Source organism: Hypomesus transpacificus, chromosome 4, assembly GCF_021917145.1.
Source record: "Hypomesus transpacificus isolate Combined female chromosome 4, fHypTra1, whole genome shotgun sequence".
Taxonomy (NCBI): Eukaryota; Metazoa; Chordata; class Actinopteri; order Osmeriformes; family Osmeridae; genus Hypomesus; species Hypomesus transpacificus.
The window spans coordinates 6,961,350-6,988,270 of NC_061063.1; the positions used below are offsets into that span (position 1 = coordinate 6,961,350).

Here is a 26,921-nt window from a genome sequence, read left to right on the forward strand (position 1 = left end):
CATCTCTCTCTCCCTCCTACACTTGCAGCTCTCTGCTCCCCCTCTTCCTGCAGCTTATTGTGGATCCAGCTGGTGACAGGTGCTGGCAGGGATCTGGAAACCCTGACACAGTGGTAACTCAGCAGACACTGTGTGTGTGTGTGTGTGTGTGCTTGTGTCTGTGTGAATGTCAATGTTTGCTGTGTGTAAATTGGGCAGTGGAGCAGGTGTTGGAGCCCCAGACAGCCTACCTCGGTGCACTGCGGCCTGATATTACAAATGGGTAAAGATGGAAGATAAGTCACCTCTCAATTAGCCAGAATGATTCATTCAGTATTCTATCTCATTCCAGAACTCTTCCTGTATTGACTTTACATGGACTGTACAACTGTGAGGTGACATTTGTTTATTGGCGTACCCAGTCCCCGTGGTTCCTCTGGATGGTTCTAGAAACACTGAGAATTGTTGCAGTCTGATGAGTGTTGAGATCAGCGTGATGTTTGAAAGGGTGCAATAGCGTCTTGAATTCATTTTTGTATACTGTGTCTGTGTGTGAGGAAGGGGAAAGGGTACAAGTCTGTGACGAGACTCCCTGACAACATTCATATTCTCAATGCCTCTATCTATCTCCCTTGGCATCCCTCTCCTCCATTTCCCCACTCCACTGTCTCCAATCTCCTTTAACGTCTCTGCCTCCACTTTGTCTCCCTCTTTCACCTCTCTTCCTCCCGCCTTTCTCCCATACTACATATCTCTCTTCAGCTCCATTTTTGGTTATATCGGCATTACTTTTACCACCTCTCCCACACCCTCTTGGGAAGTGGCACAGAATCCTTTAAGTGATGTAAAAGCAAATCTATTTATCACAACCATCTTTCTCCTCACTATCTACTCACGGAAAACCACATATAAGCACACACATCCTCCAACAAACATAAGGATATCCCATCCGACACAAACGCTCCTCTTACTACCGTCTACCCATCAATACGCGCGCACAGGCGCTGTCAGAGCGGCTTTAAATGAAAGGGAGGTAATGGGCGGGACTGTCCGCTCTCTGCCCACGCACGGCAATGCGGTGGAGCGCGGCCCGCAGGGACTTCCCATTGACTCCACACAAGGTGAGAACAGAGCATGAACAGGAGGCTGAGCAACAACACTTCAAACAGCTCCGCAGGAAGAGAGAGATAGAACCGTGTCTCACGCATAAACCTCACATGCACCCGCGGTCTGTGAGCTGGTAGAGAAACGCCGGCAATCGGTGGGTGGGAGACAGGGAGCGATAAGTATCTTGTTCTCACTGGGAAACATACAGTACGATCAAGGTTCCCACATGAATATACGTTGAAAAGGAAATTACTGCCAAGTAATGAAAGACATGCAGTGCACTGTCTCCTTCGTGCTAAAACTTGTAGACACTCTGATTTAAAATCCTACCCCCCCTTCTCTCCGTCAAAAACACACACAGACTGGCACACAGACACATGCACAGAGCACAGCAGGACATTGATATTCAGTCCACCCACACACAGCGTGTTGAGGATCTGGGTTCTGGGCTCATCGCTGTGTGTCTCCCCCCCTTTCCGTACTGCATCGTTCTGCACCATCACTAAACACATCACATGGCATTACACCGAGACGGGCCCCTTTTACACATACACTACATGTCAGTCCTTACACAAATACACACACAGCCCCATGGCTACAGTATTCTGCCACACGCACACACACAGCTCAACGTATACACAAAGCATACACTATTCCCAGAGCGCAATACCGTCATCTGTCAGACATACAGTTACAAGCCGGCATACAAAAATAAAATGGCACACAAGCTATGAACTAAGGATGAAGATTGCCTGCATACAAAGTCTACCTACAGTACCAACGCATGACTGACATGGCAAATACCTTGGTGAGCAAACACACACACACACAGCTCAGTCAAGCGCACATACACTGAACCAATGAGGGGACGCCCATTGAAGGAATACAAAGATGAGTGTGGAATGAGTCACGTACTGTATAGATAGTGTTAAATAAACGTGAATAACACAGGGATTAAAACATGTGCATGTGTGTGAAGAAAAAAGGCATGGTTATGCATGTAGTGGTAGCTCATGTATAAACCATCACCAAATTTACACATCAAGGCGGCAAATGAATTCCAAATAGATTTTTGATGCAGGCCAACACGAGACCAGATTAAATGATGAGGTTGAGGAGATTTAAACATGGAAAGCAGAACTGGACCGATGAACAGTTTCATTGCCAGACCTAAAGTACATATTTGATTGCCAGTTCAAGTCTAAACTGGTAATAGCTCTTTCAAAGAACCGCTACTTTCTCGACAAAGGTGAGAACACCATTAGTTCCCCTCTTAAACCAAGTTTCCTTCTCTCTCCACGCAATCGTTTCACTTCCATTTGGCACCCTCAGGTAGCCCTCCTGTCCAATCCACTTACTTCTGACTTTCAGGCTCCAAAGAGTCGGCTATCATATTTGTAATGAAACTGTTTCGCTTGAAGTTGTCCTGATTTAAATGTTAAAGCCCCCAGCATTACAACTGGACAACTCAACTTCTAGAGGCAATGGCAGCTACTGCTGCCATTGAAGGGGGTCAAATTACATTTAGTCACTTTAAAATGTGCAAATCACTGGAGAGAGATTTCAATTTTCTTTAGATGTCCTCATTATGAAGATGGCAGCTGTCAAAGGGTCTCAAACCTTCCTACAATTACAGCTTCAATCGGAAATTCTCAATTATAACAGAATCCCTAATTATTACATCCAAACTCAAATGGCCCCCATTTGATAAATGGACTAATGCCTCGACTATGGAGCTCAGAGGAGACTTTCTGCTGTTCAAAACTGACAGCATTGTTGAAGTACTCATAAGGATTAGGGCAAAGATCCGTGGTGACTCAGGAGCTGTAGGGAGTTACACAATCAGTGAACAAGATATGACAGGGCGAAGATGTGTGTGTAAACTGAAGGAATTGGGATGTATTGAAGGTGCTAGTTCAGCTTCTGTAGCATAACAGGATCCGTTTCCACACACACAAGATGAGGCCCTTCTGGAAGAGACACAAAAATAACATTATTGACAAAGTACATCATATTTTCCAGTCCATGTAGCAATGTCCATTACACTAATGGTGCCGATCTGTCTGGTGACCATCATCCACCATCCAGTGGCTTTGATCTTTTCCTACATGGCAGACAATTTACAAAGGCGATACAATTTCCCAGCAGGAGATGGGTGCCTCACAGCAATGCCGGAGTAATGTACTGTAGTCCGTACCAAAAGAAAAGGAGTTTGAAAGAAGAAGGGCCTCTGCTAAGGAACATTTGCATTCAAATCATTGAGTCTGAAATTGGTTATACCTGTCTGGATCAGGGCTATCTCCTCTGGGTTTACAGAGCTGGTTAAGTGCAGTCTCTATAACCTTGGAGCGGATGGAATACTAATGGCTTTTGATAGTATGTGAAGGGCCTGTGTTTTCATTGCATGTTCATCTTGAGAAGCCATGGCCTAACACAGATTGGTCCCATGGCACCTCCCTACAGACTACAATGCCCACAATGCATTTCTTCTGATGATAATGAGGTTGAGAGGTAGCGCTGGAGTACCTTGTTCTTTTGCTTGCATATTTGGTAGTCCTGCCACGGAGGGCTATTTTAACAGATAAGATAAGCCACTCATTAATGTCAGTGGCTTATCACTCAGGACTGATTATTGTCATCAGATCTTGTGAGATCAAGTCTCATGAAACCACGACTCTTTGCACTATCGTGGCAGAAATAAATTGGAGCTTTGCTTGTCTGATTCCAGGACTTTCATGCCGAAATGTGCAGCAGTTGTAGGGTATGCAAAATATTGCAATATAATATAATAGGTCTATAATAATTGAATTCAGTTAGGGAGACTTAATATTAAGATTATATACTGTATATCACCATGTAATGACGTGGAACAGTTCTATACCAGAGAAAATGTACTTCAAACTACATTTCCACATCAGTCGTACTGTAGACTCAACTATCTGAACCAGGTCAGCCCCCTTTCTGCTGTTGGTGAAAAACCATTCACTGCTAAACTGATAACACTATTATCTTGCTGAAAAAATCTATTTTAATAATTTCATCTGATAGGGATCTTCAAAACAAGGTGACACTTCACTGCCTCAGAAAATCCTCCAATCCTCCACCTCATCTTGTGCAGCAGTACAAGGCCCACCTATGTTGAGGTAAAACATTGCTGTTAAGTAAGGGATGGCCTGACTGCTGAAAACAAAGCTTGTGTGTACACATCTGTAGATACTTTGTTTGCGCAAATGCACAAAGTCCACTGACTATCTGAAGCCCTTTTAGAAAACAAGTCTTTGCAATGTGCGTTAGAGACCTAGTGTAGGAGTTACCTGTCTCTTTGCCTGTAAGCATGTTAAACATATTTTGATTGAAACATTCTGTTATTTTCCTGGTTCTACCTTTGTCTGAATTCAACAGGTGTGAAGAAAACTGCCATGACAAGGCCTAAACTCAGGAACTATGTTGCAAGCCTGCACAAGCCTGCCCACACACACATTACCAAAAGCCAATACTTGATCTTTTCAAATCCACCCCAAGAATACTTTATGGCAATTTACTGACACTGTGAAATCAAATTAAAAATGCATTTGAACATTGATCACCTGATGGCCTGGGATTGATTGTAGCTGGGCGTGCAGCCTTGGTTTGAGTGTTTTTTTAAGCCATGAACCAGTACAGTATTCCCATCCCATGCAGTTTTATTGATTGACGCACTCACCCTTGGGACCCTTAAGAACCATTAAATATCCTTTCAGCTTGCTTTTAGCTGAAACATCTTTTCAGCTATTTGCAAGTCTAACCCTGGACTAGCAACCAATTACATCAAAGGAAACAACAGGTCCTTAGTCCACCTAGACTACCCCCATCTTTGTTCGCGTGTGCACTTTGACAGCCCTTGCCAGTGTTTACTTTATGTATTTTGTGTTGAACATATTTCATGAAAACATTTGAAAATACATTTGTCAAACATTTTTGAATTACACAATCAAACTGCATGAATAAATAAACAAACACTTAATTCAGTACTGAAAGTCACTGTACACGTTTTTGCGTGTTAAACACTTTATTATCATTCAGCACCACAGCCTGGCACTACAAGACAGGGGAAAAAAATACTTGGAAAAATATTTGCATGCTATCTAATGTTTTTTGAGACGGTTGTGAGGCACAATGGATGTGGAAAAGAACAAATTGAATGCCAGTGAATAAGACGCATTTGTATGCAAAATTGGCGAGACTGCTCAGAGAGCGAGTCAAGCAGACAGCCCTGCATGTAATCATCTAGCAAATCCGCTAGTGTCTCACTATGCGCCGGTTGCGCTGTGTTGCGTAGGCCGAGCACTATTGTCTTTGAGCACTGGTCCACATGAATGATCCCACGTGTGTCCACATTAGCATCGGTCAACTCCCTCAAGTATAATCTCCCCAGAAACGGCAGCTGCAGCACAGTCGACAATAACTTTAAATGTGGTTTGGAAAAACGTATAACACTCCCACCTACTCCCTTTCGTCTTTCAATCATTCTCTCTCAATCTCAAACTCTACCTTTACCTTTCCAGCACAGTTTCCATCACTCCCATCTCCTGTTATTCATTACCCACCACCACTTCATTCCGAAATGTTCCTCACACTTCTATCCTTCATTCTCTCACTTCAGTAGATCGGTCTACTAGATCTCTGTGCCTTACTCCACTACCTGCCGCCTTCCTCTCCTTTCTTTCTCTCCTCCTCTCTCCCTTATCCACTTTCTGTCTTACTACTCTCTGACCGTTCACTGTCCCTCTCATGGTGGGTATCTCAGACCACCAAGTTTGGATGTCACTACTCTTCACAAATCTCCCCTAGCCACACCCCCCCACAGAGTTCCCCACCCCCCAAGCCTCTCCTCCCCATCCTCACCACACCCCCACACAGCCCCACTGGTTAATGATGTGGTTGAGTAAGATGGCAGACCTGCTACACATTGATCATGTCCCTCCGCTACCCCCCTGCGCAACTCTCGGGAAAGCGCTTTGTGAAGGTGATAATTTATTTTGTAACACCGGATATGGTGTACCAAGAACAGTTGTTTTTTTTCTATATTTGGCTTGGGAGGTCCTGACAGACTCAATTTAATGTCTCAAATCAGGGTCACTGCATGTGGTATGGAAACACACAGAGCAATAACTCACTGAAGTCTGCCAGGAGGAGAAACAGAAAGCTTTTATCTTGTTTGGAAAGCCATGGCTATGCTGTATGAGCAATACGGTGGGCTACATTTCCACAGTGATTCCCTGCTCCCCTCCCACGTCTCTACAAAGCCTGGCAGTCTTTATTTTTTTAGTCAACTGCTAAGTTGTGAGCCTTTATCCGGGGATCAAAGTGCGATAGTGACAGAGTGAAAGCCACACTGTTATTTTGATCATGTTGATAGAGTGCAGCCAATTATGTATGGGTCCGTGTCACCGGTGACAACAGCCAACACCTGATGGGGTGCCGGAGTGTGGGCCACTGGCTGCGGCAGCGATGTGACTCCATGGAGCCGCACAGGCTCCCGCTCACGGCTCCCGCGAGCTCCTCAAGATGTTCCACATCTCCCTTCTCTAATTGGCAGATGGCCTCAGATCCGAGATGATTTAATGGCCTGCGCGTGCGTTTTTTCCTGCCTCAGTCAGCCATTAGCAGGGACATCTGTAACGAGTTGGCTGGGCGCACTGCTGCGAGCGGAAGCCGAGAGTGGAAGCTGAGAGCAACACATTTGAATGGAGAAAGTGTACAGCCGCTAAAGCAGTCAAATCACAGCTGATATCAAAGCACTTAAAGGTTCCGTATAACCCCAACACACTTTGTCTGGACGTTCGTGACACCTCTTTAGAATTTATCCAAGTGGAGAAGATGAAACAGTTTATCCTACAGTGTGACATGCTGTACTTGAAACCTACGAGGAGGATATGTTACTGTTGCAATAACTATGCCAAAATTGCAATATTCCTTTAAAGTTGCGGCAGAGTCAGAAACCATAACAAGCTGTTTTCATGGCCTTCGCACAAACAGCTTGGTTTCCATGTGATCCCATCTTTCACAGCTGGGTATTTTCTGTAGCCATCTGGGCTGGATGCCTCGCTCAAGGGTATAACAGCGAGGCTTCACCCAGAGTTCTGCCCTGAAACCCCTGGTCCCTGGCCTTCTGCCCCAGCCTTGGCTCCTCACTGTTCCCCATGAGATAGCATCCACAGCTGGGTCGGGTAAGTGAGGGCCTGCGGCAGGCTGTGGACACAGCAGTGGTGTAGTGGCCTGAAGCCTACGGCCTTTAAAGCTTGATCGCCTATCAGTATTCCTGCCATTGCCTCTGTGGATTTGGCTGCTACCTGCAAACTGGGTCAATTTTTGCATTATTTTACAGATTCTTATCTTAGTGTGGAGAAGGGGGGAGATTTTAAGCACACACACATACACACAGCCCCAGTCCCACACAGACGTCATTATTACCCCTGGAATACATCAATATGGGAAAATATTCTTTAAAATTTTATATTAAGCTGCCAAATGTGCCAACACCTGATGAATGATGGTATCGTACAACACGTTCGCATGCTCATGCTGTGCAAGTCATTCTAAACGGAGCACACAGCAAATGAATAATTAACAATGATAGATACTGCTAATACAGATTGTGACACTCACAAACCTGCGAATCCTCACAGCACTTTGAACACACACTCTCAATGCTAATTAGTCTCCTCTAATATCCTTCCCCTCGATTCATATTCATACTGACACACTTAATTGCAATCGCAGCCGAAGCTAGAAGGAACTTGACTTGCCATTTGTAATGTGCTCGTTTGGCTACTTTAATTCAAAGAGTTGATTAAGATACCTAACTAATGCTGTAAGCAAGGATACCGGGGCCGTTCCTAGTTTTTGGGTTTTGACAAAATGCTTAAAATGGGCATAGAGACGCATTCAAATCTCTCCGTCCCTTTTAATTATTGTCATGTCCTCTCTCTCTCTCTTTCTCAGTCTGGGTTCTGGAAGTGAATGAGGGAACGAGAGCAGATGGGGGGGGTGGTAATGAGATGCAAAAAAAAAGGAATTGAGGGGGACAAGCTGGCTGTGAGAGACAGTAGAAAAATAAGAGAGGGAGGAAAATAACCAAGTATGCGATAGAGAGAGGTGATAGGAGAGACCAGCAGAGTCTGAGTTGAATATAAATGGCCAGAGGAGGAAAACAGATAAAGCAGGAGGAGGAGCAGAGAGTGGGATGAGGGGAGAAGATAAAAGAATGTGAGAGAGATGGATTCACTGTTAACTAATGAGGGGACAAAGGCACCAGAATCCACATCGATCTCTGCCGCAACTGCTTTAACAAGTATTGAGTTAGTAAGGTCTAGGTGGAGGTGTACTGTACCTGAGGTACTGTGTGGGGGTTTAGTCCAAGGTGGGACAAAGTGTTTGGTGTGTGAGTACGTGTGTGGCGGTGGAGGGGGGGGCTGTCTGTCTACGTGTGTGTCTCTTGGAGGCTGTGTGTTCCTGAATTTGCAAAGTAGGGGCGGAGGCTGGGGGCAAAGAAGTCAATTTAATGTGAAAGACAACAAAAGCAGAGAACTGAGTGGAGAGGGTCAAAAGATGACAGATATGACTCATCACTGCCAGTGGTAGGCATGGATGGGCGGTAAACTGTGAGAAGAGGCCATAAAATATACAGTAGACTATCCAGTATATTGCCTACATGCGGTTAGCAACATTTAAGCAGCACAGCTGTTAGCAAAATGCAAACAAAGCCTATTATTTTGGGGGACTGTGGTAGTACATTTGTTTAATAAAAAAACTATTGAAACACAAAAAAATATACTTTTGCGTTTCCAAACACTGTTGACACGAATGGCATGTTGGAATGAATGTAGGTCATTGATTTCTGGCAGAACATTAATCACAATTTTCATTTGTTAAGCGAAATTATATAACTTAAAAACGTGTGATATTTCCCCTTTGTAATAATGTCCTTGCATTTTTTAAGAAAAGGTTGACATCTGCCAGGTTGGATTCCTGCTGCTAATGTGACAATCAACTCACGTGCACAGACAAGCATTAACCATACAATACACTGTAAACTACACTCCATACAATAGCTAAGGATTTGTATTCACTTACTGTAAATTTGAGCTGTTCCAATAAACAGCATGCCGGTTGTTGGCTCGAGCCAGGTGCAAGTTTGTGAGGGCAAGCGTTAAGAGGCTGAAAGAAAACGTTGCGAGAGCCATAATCCTTCAGTTCCTCGCGACCCCTTGTTCTACAGTCTTCGCTCTCCTAGTCTCTCCGTCCTGAGGAGAGAATGTCTCACAACATCCCACCGGTCAGCAAAACGCCGTTGAAATGTTTCCCGCAGCTTCAGATGAGACGAACAGACTATGCTACTTGGACTGCTTATGTGTTCTTTAACTCAAATTCCATAGCGAAAAGCCCCATTTCTGCATCCTCTTTCCAACTTTGCTATTTTTACGTACTGCTGCGCACTTTGAAGTCAGTCTCAGCGCTTTGGGTATTCCTTTTTATGTTGCCTACTCTCCACAGATTTGAAACAATGGTAGAAAGAGAGATAAGGCAGGTTGGCTACATTCGAAGTCCCGTGTGAGAGATGAGAGTAGGCTGCAAGTCACCTCATCATCACTGGCAACTCACCTCAGAAGACGTTTTTTGTCCTGAACAGGCTTCTTTCTACAGAACAGCTGCCAGTCATGTGGTAAAATAGAGTTGATTTAAAAACGTTAATCCTTATTTTAATATGTGTTCCCAGTTTTACAGAGAACAATTGAGTAAGCTTCGTTAAGACTCGGGCTGTTCGTAGAAATTATTGAAGGTTGTCTCACCTGCCGCTGCCTCAAAAACCTTCTCGCGCGCCATGCAACAATCCCGCCCTCTGGTGATGGACAGGATACGCTTCTTCTCTGTCCATATTCTGCACCGCCCCAACCACGTTGTGTGTGTGAGTGTGTGAGAGTGTGAGAGAGTGTGTGTTAGAGAGAGAGAAAGAGAGAGAGAGAGAGAGAGATAGAGAGAGAGAGAGAGAGAGAGAGAGAGAGAGAGAGAGAGAGAGAGAGAGAGATTCTCACCCAAACTCTAATTAATTCATCAGAATTCTAAGATTTTAATTAACAGGCTTCATTTTGCTGGTGGTTTTACCATGTTATCTACCAAGAGTGATGGAACTGTTAATTTCCCTGTTGCAGGCATAAACATTTGGGCCTGTTTCATTAACTGCTGCAATCACATAAAAGTTTACTTCTAGGCACCATAAAATCCAAAGCCTTCCAGTTATTGCGATAATTCCACCATCTGTGAATGTTCACTGTCAAGTGATTTCCATTTTACTTATTTAACTCAAATTCATAAGTCAAATGATTTTATCCAAGGCATAGTAGGTCGACAGCCTACATGGTTTTACCCCGCTCTCTCTCTTTCACGCACACGCTGTCTATTTCGCTCTGGTTTCCTTTCACTCTCTCTCCCTCTCCCTCTGTTGTTTTTGTCAGTGATGACGCCTCTCTTGAGTACCCTCCAGGCATGTTGCCGTGGAGACTAGGGGAAAAGGGGGATGAAAGAGAGGGAGAGAGAGGACGCTACCTACACACACTTTCCCCCAACTCTGTCCTATCCTCCTATTCTGTCTGTTCGTTCTATACCCGATCACTTTCGACATTTGTCATCCTCAGTCAAGTTAGAGCCATTATGATCCAGTGGCATTACAGTAAGCCTCATCTATGCACACATTTGCGCTAGCTTGCTTGCTTTAATAAACAAAAATAATCTAAACAAATGTTGAGATTTAGACTTTTAATAGGATCAAGTAGGTTTCATGAGGGAAATACTATGCCTCTCCAAAATATATACTGTGTGCATGTATGTGTGCGCACGTGTGCATGTATACATATTTGCATGAGGGTAAGGTATGTCCAGCGAGTTCCCGAGTAATATAGGATGTAATGTGTTTTGATTTAATGTTATATGATGCTGGCTAATATATACATTTTAATGTTGTTGCTGTGGTGTTGTTAGCACATAGCTGATGCTAGTAAAACCAATGGTGGAAATGGTTCTCCAAAGCCTTGTGACTAATTCATGACCAGTACTATTATGGGTACTTTGATTCTGTAGATTTAGTGGTTATCATTAATCAACCTTTATATGTTCACAAACTATTGCTGGCTTTTCCTCTTCAATCTTTGCTGTCTACCTCTGTTTTCAGTCTACCTTCTTATGCCAGTTTGGGAAGCCAACCAAGACAGCAGGATCCGCACCTCTTTTAGCAGAAGGTACTATGGGACAGGAGACTCCTACAGGATACGCAATCTTGCACTAATAGTTATTTAAAAAGTCATTTTTATTCAAAGCATCTGTACAATCACTCTTATGGCCATTTAAAATCAAAGACGTAGCAGAAGTTAGCATAGTCACAGGTTTCTGTCTAATCAGTAACATCCCTGGTCTGATTTCCCGGTTCAGTGTTGGGTTAGTGAACCGTGTTGACATGGCCACCTAACTTCACCCACCTTCCTAGTCTTTGACCCCGTCTCCCTCTCTCACCCCTAGTCCAATGTGTATTTTCAAATCCTCTGTTTACCTAACCCCACTGTGCCAAAACAAGCAAGATGAGAGAGAGAGAACAACTGGATGAGGGAGGCACAACGAGTGAGGGATAGAAATAAAAAGGTAGGACAACAGAAATGGTTAGGTGCATTCAGACGGAGATAGAGACTGAGAGATGGCAAAAAGAGAGAGGCTACAAGTGACTGAGATTAAATCGTAAAAAAAAGAAAAATATGATAATACAGATAATTAGATGGAGAAAACAAGAGTGAAGAGATGGATTGAAATAGCAGGGGGTGAAAAGAAAGAGACCAATAAAAGCGAGGTAGGTGTCCAAGTGGAAAGACAGATGAATGGAGAGAAGGCCACCAGTGAGCTGTTGTTATGGTTGGTGATGAGGACTGTGGTAGGACTGAGCTCCAGGTGGACCCAGACTGTTTGTACCCCTGAGCGTAGTGCTTAACCTGCTTTGCTCTAGTAAGTACCCAGCTGTACAAATGGCTAATGTGATTGTGAAGATATAAGCCCAGGATAATGGCATCTGTCAAGCCATCACGCACAATGTTCTGCAATGTCGGGGACATGATGAAAAGGGAGAGAAAGAAAATAGAGGTGTGGATATGGGGTGAACCTTTGGGAAATGAGCGGGAGGAATAGTAAACGTTCAAGAACAAAAGGAAAAAAGGATTTGAAAAAGAAAAGACAAGTGGGACTATGTTCTTTATCACTATGATTTAGTCCATAAAGCTTTGGTTTCTTAAATGCTGAGCACTGACATCACTTGATATAACCAATACAGTGAAGATATGATGCTTGACATCAAGAGAAGGTTAAACGAAGGCACCACGAAGCAAACCACTGCCTTCAGGGTCACTGCACAGGATTGCCCCAACTGGGAAGATTGAGAGGCAAGAGGGGGGGTATGAGACAACAGAGAGACGCAGGAAGATAGAAAATTATGTTTTGACAGTTAGGGAGGTGGTAAAGCATTTGGAAGACCAAAAATAGATGCACTTTCAATGGCATGAAATATTGAAGAGAAGGGAGCAAAAAACAAGAGAGGGTAAAGCAGCATGTGTTTGATGAGCAGACAAAAAGAGGAGAGTGAGTTATTAGCATGAGTGATGGAGGGAAATTTACTGGGGAGAAAGAGGCAGGGACGGTCTGAGGCTCTGAGAGAGGAGGACAATGAGCTCGGTACAGGTAAATACCTCATGGCACTCTCCTAATTGACTAGAAGTCGAAAGAAAAAAACGAATGTGCTCTGGATCCTTAGCTTGAAAATCTGACAATGCGTAACATTAGAGAACAAACGCTTTACAAATGCTTACATTGGCCTTGTTCAATAACACCTGACAAGAACATGCACTGTATGAACGAGTATTGACAAACGGGAAACTCAAACCTCGGAATGAGAATCTGTGTGCTAAGCAAGTTGAGGCGAGACTGAGCATGATGTGGTCTGTAAAGTATATTTTAAAGCCAATATTTTTTTACAATGCACCCCTCCTCTTAAGCCTCCAAAGATTAGGTTTTGTACGACAAAGCAAATACGGAATCAACAACAGGGTCAATAACCTAGCCCCAATCAGCAGTCTCAACTGACCAAGCCACAAGACGACGATCGATTAAGGAAGCAATTAAGTACAGAGGTCAATGAATCCATAGATGTTTCTCTTTAATTTCCTACTACTGTCTCTCTCTCCCTCCCTCTCTCTTTCTCTCTCTTACTCTGGCTCTGAGTTGCTCAAATTTCATCTTTCTATGAGTTATACGCAGATTGTGACCGGGGAGTGCAATCAATCTGTAAATGTAGCAGGATTAGCACGATGGTGGGGATAATCACGATATTTGATTCTCCTCTCATTGCCTTGATGAGTTGCATAGCACTGTACATTTGGGATGCCGGAGTTTTGCTCTCCATCCCATCACTTTGTTTCATTCCCAACGCTAATGAGAATCTATGGAAAGGAAACTGGGCTGGCAGAGTCAACTGGTTGGCAGAGTGAATCAGAGCCAACTGAATTAGTCACTGTCCTCACTGCCTGAGGCACTGACAGTGACCTGGCCTGCTTCCTCACTCTAACGCCGATTTACAACACAAAACAAATAACAGAACAGTGAGTGCTCACCTCCATTTTGAACCACTTCCATTTTATTGTCTATTTATAAAAAATATAAAAAGTGTACAACAAATGTTTCTCAACAGCACTGTTTAGCATCTCCATCCTTTCAGAAACCTCACCATGCCAAAATCCTGTTTCTTTAAAGTCGAGAGCTATTTTTCGCCTCCTCTGTAAATGTTAGGTCGAAAGTTCACTTTGAAATAATGGAGCATGTGACCTTTTTCTCTGTGAGGAAGAGCTATTGCTCCTGAGGCATAGGAGGATTTGGGTGTGGGGGTGTGGCGTGAGGGTGAATATTCCCCTGAGGGGGGGGCAGGAAATGTCACAATCACTATCAGAGTGTGGCTTAGTGTGGACATCAACCTTTTCCTTGTGTGCATTTTGAAGGAGAACTGGCGCGGGATTATGGCATTACATTAGGGAAAAGAAACAGCTCATTGGGTTTGAGTGAGAGTTAGAAAGGGGCTGATTACGGAAGAACATGACACAGCAGGTTTTGGATCCAGCCGCTACCTGATGGTTTGTTAATTGACGTCTTTGCAGGGCAGCAGTTAACTGTCAACGACACCACTGCTCAGAGCATTAACTATGTGGATGTTTGATGTTCTTCAAAAGGTATGGAACAAGTTTTTGTGAATACCTCTGACCTTCTTAGAGGTTAGAGACATTTAGCTACCACGGGGACTAACCTGTCTGAGAACAGTTGTGGTCCTGAACCACTGTACTTTCGATGCTAGGCCAATCTTACACTCAATAGGATGTTTGCAGTTTGCCAGCTCTAATTCCATCATATGTCTGAGAATATCATGGGGCAATCATGGCAAGCCTACACTGAAGGCTCAGGGTCTTAATCATGAGTCCAACTGACGGTTAGGTCAACCTTCCCTTGGCTGGGGACCAATCCCAGGCAGGAACACTCAGAAAACCCGCTACACAGAGCCAGTAAGGTCAGCCTGGGCTGTCTTGCGCGTCTGTCGTCGTGTGGGGCTGGAGGAGTTGACTGACCTAATTAGTCGTCTGAATAATTGCCGCCTGTCTGGCGTGGAGCCGGTGGGTCGGGGGTAGGTGGTGGGAGGTGGTGGTGGTAGTGGTGGTAACATGGATGGGTGGTCGATGGCCTGACCGATATGAGAAGTTTGCCGCCCTCTCACTCACTGCTCAGCGTATTGTCGATGGGAGGCACGGTTGGACAGTGGCGGCCGGCTGTAATGAGGTCTCGTGCTCTGTGCTGCTTCCCCTCTGATGGATAGATGGCCCTCCCCTCCCCTGCCTACCTGACTGGGGTATTGACCCAATTGACAGAGCAGTGCTGCTCTGCAGAAAGTCTGGTTACAATATTAGCTTCTACTTAAGTCACTTTTATCTCGTACTCTCTCAGGGCCTTTTTCTAGTGTCTAACAGTAAGCCAAGGGGAGTGGCCTCCAGCTAACCAAGGCACACCCAGAGAGCTGTTTCAAAGGATAGGGATTTCAGCATTGTTCACCTAAGTGCTAGGTCCAAATGTGCTTCAAGAACATTACTAGGCAACACTGCGATCTGAGATAATGAGTCTGCCAATCAGGCGAAGCAATCAGCGATACTTGTTCGTTTCTCATTGACAGATTTGAGGCATTTCCTATCAGACAAGGCATGTATGAATGGTTCATGGTGTTTAGGTGACATGAGTGGAATTTTAAAGATAATGTATAGCAGCCATTTTGAAATTAAATGGTCTCTTCTGTTAATGAACAATATATTGTCCACAAGAATAGCACTTGCACAACAGGGGTTTTAGTCTTGATTGTTCTATATAGCTTTATGGTTGTGCATGACTGAGGGTCTTGTAATGTGGCAGGGGTCGATAATGCTGGTTATTAAGGTCGAGAGGTTTTTGCATGTGTCTGACTGCACATGTGTACCTGTGGCTGTGCGTTTGGAGACTGCATGTAGTAGCCAATACATTTATTCCTGGAGGACCTATTTACAAATTGTACATCACATTTTGCAGAGAGGAAAGAGATAAAAATCTTTCCTTGATTGAGGATGCAACATTATTTGAGGATATTGTGAATTGCAGCGAAGCAGCAATTAATTTTTTACAAGTTATTACCATCATCAGCACTCGATAGCGGAGATGGTGGTGATCCACTCCTGAGCTCCGTGCAAGGCTGTGCTATTGATTTGGCTGTGAAGAGGTGCTTGTGCTACAAAGGGCACATTGCAGTCTTCCATTAAGATAATTGCGCTCTCCATCCCCTTCTGCACACCTCCGTGGACATTTGATTGAATAAAAGGGCCGATAATTACGTTGCTTCTATGTTTTTCAGCTGACAATGTTCAACAAGTTAAGCAACTGTGTGCTTAGCTGAGGGTTTACCAGATGGTAGTCGTGGAATTAATATTTCATTAGCTTGAGAACATTATTAATGGTCTTGATCATGAATAGTTGGCCACCGACCATAATAGACCATCATGGTTTAATAACCTGACCTGAACTTGAAATACCTCTTATTTTTCACCCAAACATCAGAAGTTCTACTTCCACTTTGGCCTGTTGACTATCTCTTCCAAACAGTTTTTTTATATTATTATCCGGGTGTCAATCGTTTCTGGGGCTCCTCAAAATAGACCTAAATATTCTCAAGCATTTTCTGTCCCCAGATCCCAATCATCCACACCTTGTTCATGAAAGCACCTATGAAGCCACTCATGTTGTGGATCTGTCACAACCACGACCCCAGACTTGACTCAACGCTCCCTCGAGAGCACGGCTTGTGGTCCCCCCGTTCTCGAACGCCAAGGGCTTCTCGGAGGACCTGTTTCACAGCAAACCGTTTGGTATTAGCATTTTTGAAAGGTCAATCGAGTCGGCACGTCAAAAACAGAGAAAGGTCACCAGGTTTCCTGCCGGTTAGAAACTCCACACTCTATCAATCTCTGGCCTGGCCGCCACAGACCAGATCACGCCAAATTGAGAGATTGCCCGTCGTTCTCGCCAGTGACATTAAGAGGGTCATTTAGCACTCCAACAGGAAAGACTTGATTGCTGTCCTTCACAGGGGGCTTCATGCGCACACACACACAGGCAGAAACTGACCCGGTGTATGTCGCCTCCAGACTTGGTGGTGGAGAACCTTGTGGGTGTCACCAACAGACTGGGAGGGGCGGGGGGGGGGGGGGGTTCTACAGAACAGAAGGAGGGAAGGGGGGTTGTTCTCAATGTGGCTGGCTGTCTGGCTGTCTGTCTGGCTGTCTTCCAGGCATCCAGTTAAACCGGCCGTGCACGTATGGTGGGCTGTGTGGCCAAGCCAGCGGGGCCTCCATGGAGGCTGGTTCCAGTAGTCTGGGAGATGTGCTTACACGGATGAGTTAGCTAAGCTCGGAGCTCTGGAGGGACCCTGGAGGGGGGGGGTTGACCTTGGCATGCTCTCACTCACAGTCACTCTGTCAACATGCTATAGAAAGAGTAAAAGAGATGTTGTAACCATGAAATCACACATCTGGTGGCTGGAATGGGTTGGCTGAGCTAAGCTGTGAATGATATGATCCAGTGTAATGTCATCTGACATCTGTGGGCTTTGGAGGGTATTTTGAGTCTTTGAAATCTGTATGCATAACTCATATCATGATTAAAACTAAGCTCATCAATACACAATGTGAGTGAGCATATCAACACTCGGTCAACCGTCTCCCCCCCACCCCTGATCGTCATATCTCTCTCTCCTGAACTGTAAATCTGGACCAAGTGTTTCCATCTGTTACTCTCATTGTCAGCATGTTATCATTGCCTGAACACCTCTCTTCTCTTCCACCCGCCCTCCCCTCACCTTCCTCACCCCATCCCTCACCCGCTCTCCTTTAATTCTCTCCCTCTATTTGTCCTTTTGGCTGAGCGATGTGCGCAGAGCAGGTGAATAAATCACTAAGCAGCCCACGAGAAGATAACGAGGCGATGGGGGATATGCTGTTCACGCTGCACATGTGTACAGATGCTTCGCCTGAGGCCAAACACACAGTCACAGATCTAGACCAGCAGATATAAACACTGTGAGAGTCATATTCAGCATACATAGATATGGACATATACAGCATACATTCTCTATATATGTACACACATACACAGTCACAGATCTAGACCAGCAGATATTCTCACTGCTTGAGCCAAATATCGATATGCAGCTTAACCCAAAAAACGAATGTCTCTTTCATGCTCACAAATCCCCTTCTCCCCCAAAACCAAAAAGAATGCCTCATTTCACAACAGGACCCAAGAAAGTGAAAGAGGGAGAGAAAGAACATATCCCGTAGAGGAGGCAATAACTGCCCTAATACACACATGATGCAACGCAGAATCATTGGATCCTATGGACATAGACTTGTCTGACTTATTGACCGACAATATTACTTGTACAGGGCATGTATGTAGTATGAGTTTAAATATTAAGGATGAAATGGGGATGATCAGATCCACCCCGATTTATGTCGTCAACGCCAAGCTTGAGAACAGTAAAACTACAAGCAAAGTGCTTCAAACATGCAATTAAAATGGCATTGTTCGAACTCTAAACGCCCATTAGAGAAAAGTGGCTTGTTCCTTATTTGAGAACAAGAGGGAAGGAGAGGGAGGGAGGAAGGGTAAAGCCAACTATCAGAAGGATATCCATTTACCAAACGACACTGAGCTAGACTGAAAGAAGAGCAACACAGACAAATAAATCTACCAGCCACGTGATTTACAAGAAAATAAACAAGTGCGGAAATGTTATCAGAGCACATTATACACTGCACAGTTTTATATGATAACATTATACTGTTATAACTAGCGTTATAGTGAGGCTTTGAAATGAAGAAACTAAAGAAACTAATTATACAGAGATACTGGATATGTGTGTGTCTGTGTGTTTGAGTGTGTATGTATGTGGGTTTGTCGGTGGGTGTGTGTGCGTCAAGCAGAACTTCATGACATTGAACAGTTTCCTGCCTGCCGATTAGCTAGGTGAAGCACTACAGTATATTAGGATTTGCTCTGTTAAATGCTTCATGGCGTCTACACAATGGTTTATTTATTAACACTTCTGCCAAGCATTGAAAAAGCAAATGGAGGCTCAATTAAGGCGAATAAATTAGGATTAGTGCTGAAATGTGCCGCATTTTCATTTTAATTAAATGTGTTTATTATTTATTTTCCCAGATATAGCGGAGGGAATTAGGAGAAAATAAGACGCCTGACTGCTTCCCAGCACAGGCTGAACAGGATGACAGCCAGGTAGGAAGGCAGGGTAGCATCAAGGGGACGTGGCAACTTACTACCACAACAACGTGGTGAGATATCATGTGTTGTATCTGTGAAACAAAGGTTCAACAAAACTCACAGAACAGAAAGCTTACAGACAAACACACATCCAACACATCAGCCGTTTCTAACTGTATTTGCACAAACCCTGCAATGCGACAAGAGGATTCCAACCTTCACTTCCATTCTTTTTTGAAGTTACGCATGGCAGAGTTTTATGAGTCTGTACACACAAATCATATTAGACCAGTTGCCCACAAGTCAATTCTTATATATTCCTCCTTTATGTCTGACGTTCCCAGAGGGAAGGAGAGAAGCAAGAAGGGGAGAGAAACCTGTCCCCCATGCAGAGACAATGAAAGACACATCACTAAATGGCAGGGAGACTGCGGAGGGGTGACACACGTTGTGTCATCAATGTCACGCAGCAGCATCCTGCTGTCTTGTTCTGTATAATCTAACCAGCCTTGGCATCAGCCGAGCCTTTACTGCCATGCCAATATGGTTCTTTGGAAAGAAACACACAGAGAGAGAGAGAGAGAGAGAGAGAGAGAGAGAGAGAGAGAGAGAGAGAGAGAGAGAGAGAGAGAGAGAGAGAGAGAGAGAGAGAGAGAGAGAGAGAGAGAGAGAGAGAGAGCAACATAGATGAGACATGCAGATGAGTGGCAGCAGGAGTTGAGTGTTTGGAATACAAGATCATGTCCAAATATCCTGCTACAGTCAGACAGACGAGCATGCTGACACGGTGCTGCAGTGACCGGAGAGACTCTTGTCCACATTCTCAAAGCTGTTTGCTGGTACATTGTGGGTACAGGTTTTCTTTTTCATATAAGTGGATGTATATGCAAACCTGCCTCCAGCTATTTATTTTGAGAGCTGTTGGCAGGTGTAACATTTCATAATTACATAAACACATGACCTGTCCTGCATTAGCCCCGATCTCTGCCTGAACCTAGTAGGTGTGCATCTGTAGGCCCAAAGCACTTTAACCAAAGCTGTATAAATAGGCATCATACCCCAATTGTCTTCTTAGATGCATATAAACATGAATCAGCTCAACATTACACTTGCATGAGGGTCCAGAAAGACAACCCACAGCTTTGATCTCCTTTACATTAACTCCCTCTTCACTAAGGCAGGGAAGTGTTGGCCAAACCGAGATATATCGTTTATACCCACTCACACGCATTACCATAAAAACAAGCTCCAGTAGGCCTTCTCCTGGCAGGAAAGTGTCTTCCCCTCCTGCTTGCAGCCAGACAAAGACGGAAGCCCTGAGGTATTGTAAACACCTAGATTGGGAATCTGTTTGAATGAAGCTCATTTGAGCATTGGGGTAAATTAGGCATTAATTCTCTGCAATGAGACTTGCATAGCAATTGACTGAGCTGATGGAGGCGGTGAAATTATTGAAATAATGAGATTTGGAGAAAGAGTGAGACGATAGAAGAAGAGAATGGAGAACAGAAGAATGTGGGGAAGAAGAAGGAAAGAAAATGAAAGGTAGAAAGGAACAAAACATTTTTAATAGTAACCGACCAATAAAGAAAAACAATACTAACCAACCAATAAATGTATGAAAGAAAGAATAGAATGAGCGGAGAAAGGCAGAGAATGGTCGGGGGATGGAAGAGGGAGAAACGACAGAGAGAAAGGGCAGACCGGGAATCATAAAAACAGAAAAGTGCATTTATAAACACGTCTCTATAGTAACCAACTGGTAATCTGGCTTGTGGGGAGAGAGAGGCAGGGCGGTGGGGGGGCAGGAGGGTGAGCATTTACCAACGTCTCCGGCATCAGACCGGTTATTACAGAGGAGAGATGAAGAAAATGAAAGATGGAGACAAAAGAAAAATGGAAAGGGGGGGGGGGGTGATTGTGAAGAATAGACATTTACGTGTAAGTGACAAAGACGCCAATTAAGGAGTGAGTGGAAAAACACAAAAACGCCGAATTGGAGAAAAACAAGAGACGGACATCCTTTTTTCTAAAGAAAAGAAAGACAGAGGTCACGGTCCCTTGGGTTCCATAATTCTTGTGGTTGGGCTGTAGTTTGGTCCTGCTGAGGGAGTAATTCTATCCTCCCTTTTACTGCGCAGTTTTCGGGGCGCTTTACCCTTGCTGTGTGAAATCACCAGCACTTACAGCCAACATTTACTAGTGGGGCAATAATGTTCTTGGAGTGAGACAAAAAAATTATAAATGAGATTGAACATGGAAGATAGAGGTCATCGTTACTGTACGTGATCAACATACTGCATGTTTGTGTGTGCCGTTACCCTTTAGATATGTGATTGCACTGTATGTATAGATCACGTGGTGCATGTGTGTATGTGGGTGTGTGTGTGTACATGTGTGTGTTTGTGTGTGTAAATGTGTGTGTGTGCGCAAACCACTTCAAACCCCACTAATGAGTGAACCTGTTGGTAGGGTTTTCTCTGTCACTGTTGTGCTTCTGTCAGGAGGGTACCCGTTTATTTTTGATGTGACATGCAGCCTGGAATGCACACAACCTTTTACACCCTTTTATACACACACACGAGACACAGAGCACCAGGCAGGTGTTGATAGGGTTCTTCCACACTGAGCAACAGCTGCCTTGTAAAGATTCAGATCTTCCCCAGATTTTGTATCTGAAGGTATAAAATGTATACTGTCTTTACTTGACAAGTATGGAATACTGTATTAAAATTACACATGAAGTGCTTTTCTGACACTTGCAAATCTCTTGAGTGAGAAAAAGATTGCCTAATCTACATACTACAATGGTTTTCATTGACTATGATCTCCTTTTTGCCTAGAGATAGAGCTTATGTTGCCTCATGCTTCTTCTCATCACCCTTGAGAAGCTGGAGTATGTGAGGAGAATCCGGTAATCTCCAGTTTCCTTTATCCCCATTACGGATTCTCCCCTCTCTCTCCGTCTCTCTCTCTCTCTCTCTCTCTCTCTCTCTCTCTCTCTCTCTCTCTCTCTCTCTCTCTCTCTCTCTCTCTCTCACCCTTCCTCTGTTTCTCTCTACCTACCTCTCTCTCCTTCCTGACATGAATCCTTGCCCTAAAACAGCGGTAAACAAAGAGCAGGGGCATGTGTCTCCGGCTCCCAGAGTCACCAGAGAGAAGGCACGTCCTCTCAGGGACTACCCAAGGCGCCGATGAGTAACAGTCCGTGGTTGACTTCCAAGGCACCTAAGCAGACTTGAGAATTAATCACCAGCGCTAGGCTTACTGCTGGAGACCAGCTGGGCCCTTTTGCCAGGGCTAGCCCTAGCTCAAGCTGTGTCTGGATTTGTAGCAGTGACTACAGTAGCATTAGTCTCCGTGCACCTCTGGCTGTCTGTGTGAGTGATGGCAGTGTTCGGTCTCAGGTGAGTTATCTCGCCACTTTATAAACTCCTCGCTGCTGTAATGTGACAACAACATGGCTAATAATGGGTGACCCTCCACAGCCTTCCGTCTTTCTCTGTCTCTCTCCAAACACACAGGCAGCTAATTCCACAAGGAATCCCTCTTAGCTACATGAATGCTGTACAACTTCATACAGCCCATCTAGGGACACCTTTGTACAGTATACATAACAACATATACAAGAGAGGTGGAGAAAACACAGGTGCAAATCTATTTCAACACATGCTCACAAGCAATAAGTACTGTACAGTATAATATATACAAACATATATTATTCACAATAGTTTTGTCATGTGAAAACATTTTGTAATTGAGAATGCTGTTGAGGTGTAATTCATCTAGGATGACAGGACAGAGTAGTTCAAATACAATTCCCTCCTATTATCGGAAGCACTGTTTGAAAGTCAGAGGTCTTGTACTTTATCAACACCAAACTGAGGAAAAACAGATAAGAAGCATTAAAGGAGTTGGTGGAGGCTAGAGTACAGTAGACAGGCCCTTACTTACATATAATACATTCAAAACGTGAGATAAACAGCCAGTAGACAAACAGCTGCAGCAAGGAGGCTGTGTTGTTGGTGGCAGTGCTGTCAGAATCAGGATCAGAATGGGCTTTATTCAAATGACTGGTAGATGACTTGTCCCCTCCTGAGCGGGAAGCCTAAATGCTGTGTCTTAGACAATGCTGGGTTCTCTTCATTTGGCCCCAGTACAGGGACCCTGGCGGCGCCTGCTGTTTGCCTATCTGTCCGAGAGGACCCCGGTCCTATCACTGGTGCGTTGTGGATAATCCAGCTAATCCCTCCTCTCCCTGAAGACTCCTCCTGGCTCTGGGCTCATCTGCTTTGATCCCCGGCCGTGGTAAGAGCCCGGCGTCTTGTCCACAACTAAGGGGGGACTCTCCTCGCGCCTGCTACTGAAGGCTACTCTCAACACACGGGGTCCAAGGGGAACGAGGGAGGGAAGCTTGGCAGGGGCCTTCTCTTCTCCTCCGAAAATATCCCTCACTCTAATCCTGCAGGAGAAGATAGGAACTGGCTCAGGTTGTCTTCCAAGGTTGAATATTGGATTCTGCCGGATGCTCATTTCCCAGTAAAGCAGGGCGTGATGACTAATCATGTCTAAACAGAGAGCAATTTTACTATAGCTCTGCAGACAGTTTGGACTGACAAGAGACCAATACTAGTTGATTTTGGGATGCAAAAGCATCAAAAGATTCAAGTCCAAAATCCCTAAAAAAATTCCCTTCCATCAAATACTAGACGGTCTGCTGACTATTGAACATGACCTGTGTGTACACAGAAAATCTCCTATCGTGAATAAACCAAGAAATGTCAAACATTGCAGTAATTGGTTGTTTTTCTGAAATCTAGATATTTGTTTACCAGACTGGCCATAGGATCAATGTGAGCAAATATAGATCAGGGTCAAGAGTTTTTGTGAAATAGTTACAGTTTTTTACAGTCGCTAGGACACATTTCTCAATACTTAAGTCATGTTTTCAAAACTCTCCACACAGTGAGCACAACAGAAGTACATGTGGGTTACATAAATGTGGATCATTTATCGTTGTTTTGGCCCAAAATGCATTCAATGACTACATCTTTCAAATTACATTTTCTGAAATGTGCTACATTTCTACAGTAATATTGTAATAAAATATATTTAAAATCAGTGTATGGTGTGTATACAAATTATTGTATTCTGGAATTAGTGAAAACAAATTTATATATATAGAACATATTGAAGCATACTGCATCATCTGTCTAATTACAGTAACATATATTGCAGTGAATTCAAGGTGTCCTTGTTTTACATAAAAAACATTGTATAATGGTACCTGTTGTTAGTGATTTTTAGGTAATTGTTTTGTGGGTGACAAAGAATGTTTGTTGGCTGCCAACCTTTGCTAGTGTTGAGTTGATTTGAGACATGTATGAAGTGATTTGGTAGTTTTACTGCATTTTGAATGGGCAATTAACTGCTGTGCCGAGCTGAAAGTTGGTTAGGAGAACTGTTAGAAGAGTTTTTTTAAAGTGGCCTAAGTATTGAGAAATGTATCCTAGCGTCTGTAAAAAACAGTAATAAAAGATTGAGCACGCTTTCTGTCATCATTTATGCTTTCAAGAAAAGCTACATCTAATTGCATAGAGGGTGTACATCCAATCAATATCACAAAATATAATTTGAAATGGAGTTACAGTTTCTCAGTCTGTAAAAAAGAGTGTATGTTGTTGCCTTAGTGTGTTACAAAGTGTGCAAGGGGTGTACATGTTCAAAGGAAGCTGTGTGAACGCTGGGAGGCGGTGATAAGCATAAAGATCTGATTTCACCTCTCAGTACGCCTCCTGCTTTGGACTAATTTTCATAATGAATTAAAAACCCTGTAAACATTACATAGCGCATTTGATAAGCTCTCTTTTGATTTCCTCTCCCCCCATTAACTCCCCATTATCAGCACGTGCTCTATTTTTTCATTCCACCTCGCTGTTTGACTGCAATGGAAAGATCCTTGAGCGTGACCTTTCGCTGTTTAGTCAGCCCCCTTCCCCTCATGGAGCTGTCAATCACATGATGAGTGATGTCATCTCCACAGAATTATCTCCAAAACAACAGAGTTGATCCGTTAACTGTAAAACGCATACAGTATGCAAATGAAGTCATTCAATTTGTTTTGTTTAGTACATCACAAAACCTATGGTATATTCTTTTGATGGAAACGTAACACTTGTAGGAGATTGGCATAATTTATGCAAAAGTCTTTTATACATACTCCAAACCTTCACAAATTCCAGTTATTTGAGATACCCTAGCTCCACACAGACTCACGCAGCAGAGACAGCCTGTGGTGTGGCCTGGCCCCATCTCCTGTCAAGAGAGGAGGGAGAAGGAAAGGAAGGAAAAGGGGATGGAGGAAAACCAGGGAGGCGGACGACACAGACTGAAAAGATGAAGAGGGGGAATGGGAGGAGAGGAGATGGAGAAAAAGAAGGCAGGGAGAACGAGAATGTGTAATTGTAGGAAAACAAAAGAAGGAGGAAGAAGAGATGGTGGAGGAGGGGGAAGAATTGGGTGGGGTGGAGAAGGAGGGTAAGAAGGGCTGTATAGTCTAATGTGATAGCAGCTGCCTGCTGTGAACAGGCCCTCTCAGCTTCCTCTCCCTTGGCGGGCAATCCTCGCGGAAATGCCATAGGCCCTGTCTTTCTCTCTCTCTATCTCCCTCTTTCTTCCCCTTATTCCCTACTCTGCCTCATCTCAGTCTATCTTCCCTTCTTCCTCAATCATCCCCCTCTTCATCTCCCTCTGCCACACTTTCTGCACAAGCTCACTCTCTGTCCTTTTTTTGCCGTTCTCCGCATTTTCACCCCACTACGCTCATCTTCAGCCATACTTTGCCACCTCTCTCCCCTACCCTCCTTCCATGCATCCCCTCTTCTCAACCACCAGCTCTACCCTTTATTTCTCCCTTTCCCTCCCTTTTTCTTTCTCTCCCTCTCATTCCTCTTCTTCTCCATATCCTTCTCGCTATCTCTTTCTCTCAGACTGCAACCTTGCATCTTTGCTGCCCTGACAGTCACTGTTATCCTCTCCAGCTGCTGGGTGTGTATGCATGTGTGGCTCTCTGTGAGTGCGATTTCTGTGTGTGTGTGTGTGTGTGTGTGTGAAATGCATACTTTCCATGTGTTTACTTTGTGTGTTTGTTTATATTGGTGCGTGACTGCGTTTGTGTGTCTGTGTGTGTGTGTGTGTGTGTGTGTGTGTGTGTGTGTTTGTGCCTGTACGGTGTGTGTATATGTGTTTGTGCCTGTGCTGTGTGTGTGTATGTGTTTGTGCCTGTGCTGTGTGTGTGTGTGTTTGCTCCAAGCTGTCTCTGTGTGAGCAGGGCTCCTGCTTGGCACTGGCTTCTCTGCTGCTCTGTGTGATGAGTGTCTTAGCTTGGGGATTAAGAACGTCATAATGAGCAGCACAGGGAGGAACACAGCTCCAAGGTAGTGTTGGAACAGTGCTCGGACGGATTAACACAGGAGGGAAGTGTTCGACTGCACCTCAGTCCTGCTTTGAAGAATCCAATTCCTGGAAGGAAAGATTCAGTATGAGGCACTTTCACTCAAAATAAGATCCTTAATTCCAACATGATTGACCTCTAGTAAAACAAATCGATACGAGAGGCTGGTGTTCGAATTGAACCAAAACCCTGTAATTCCACATTTGTAGAAGCTTGGTGTGTGGTTGTCTAATGCTACTTTTGAACAGAAACCTTATTGACCATATGACCAGACAGGTTAACCCTTGAAAAGTTCCTTCCCTGATGGTATCCATGACAGGCACCTGCAGGAGGGGGAATAGACGGACGTGTGTCAGACACACACCTGAGGCCCCGAAATCAGGTGCAGGCCTAATACATTTCAGGTCTAAAGGCACAGAATAACTCTCCGGTTTAATTGCACATTTTCCCACAGTAATTGGCAGAATAATTAAGACTC

The 26,921-nt window shown here is 44.2% G+C and overlaps 1 protein-coding gene across 1 annotated transcript in view; it reads right to left on the bottom strand.

Annotated features, from left to right (window-relative positions):
- The window catches only part of efna3a (ephrin-A3a), a 40,890-nt gene extending 30,933 nt beyond the window's left edge, over window positions 1-9,957 (bottom strand). The window contains exon 1 of the mRNA XM_047019005.1: window positions 9,202-9,957. Coding sequence (XP_046874961.1) covers window positions 9,202-9,311 — 110 coding nt within the window. The 5' untranslated portion in view covers window positions 9,312-9,957. The remainder of the gene's footprint in view (window positions 1-9,201) is intronic.
- Between the last annotated feature and the right edge of the window lie 16,964 nt (window positions 9,958-26,921).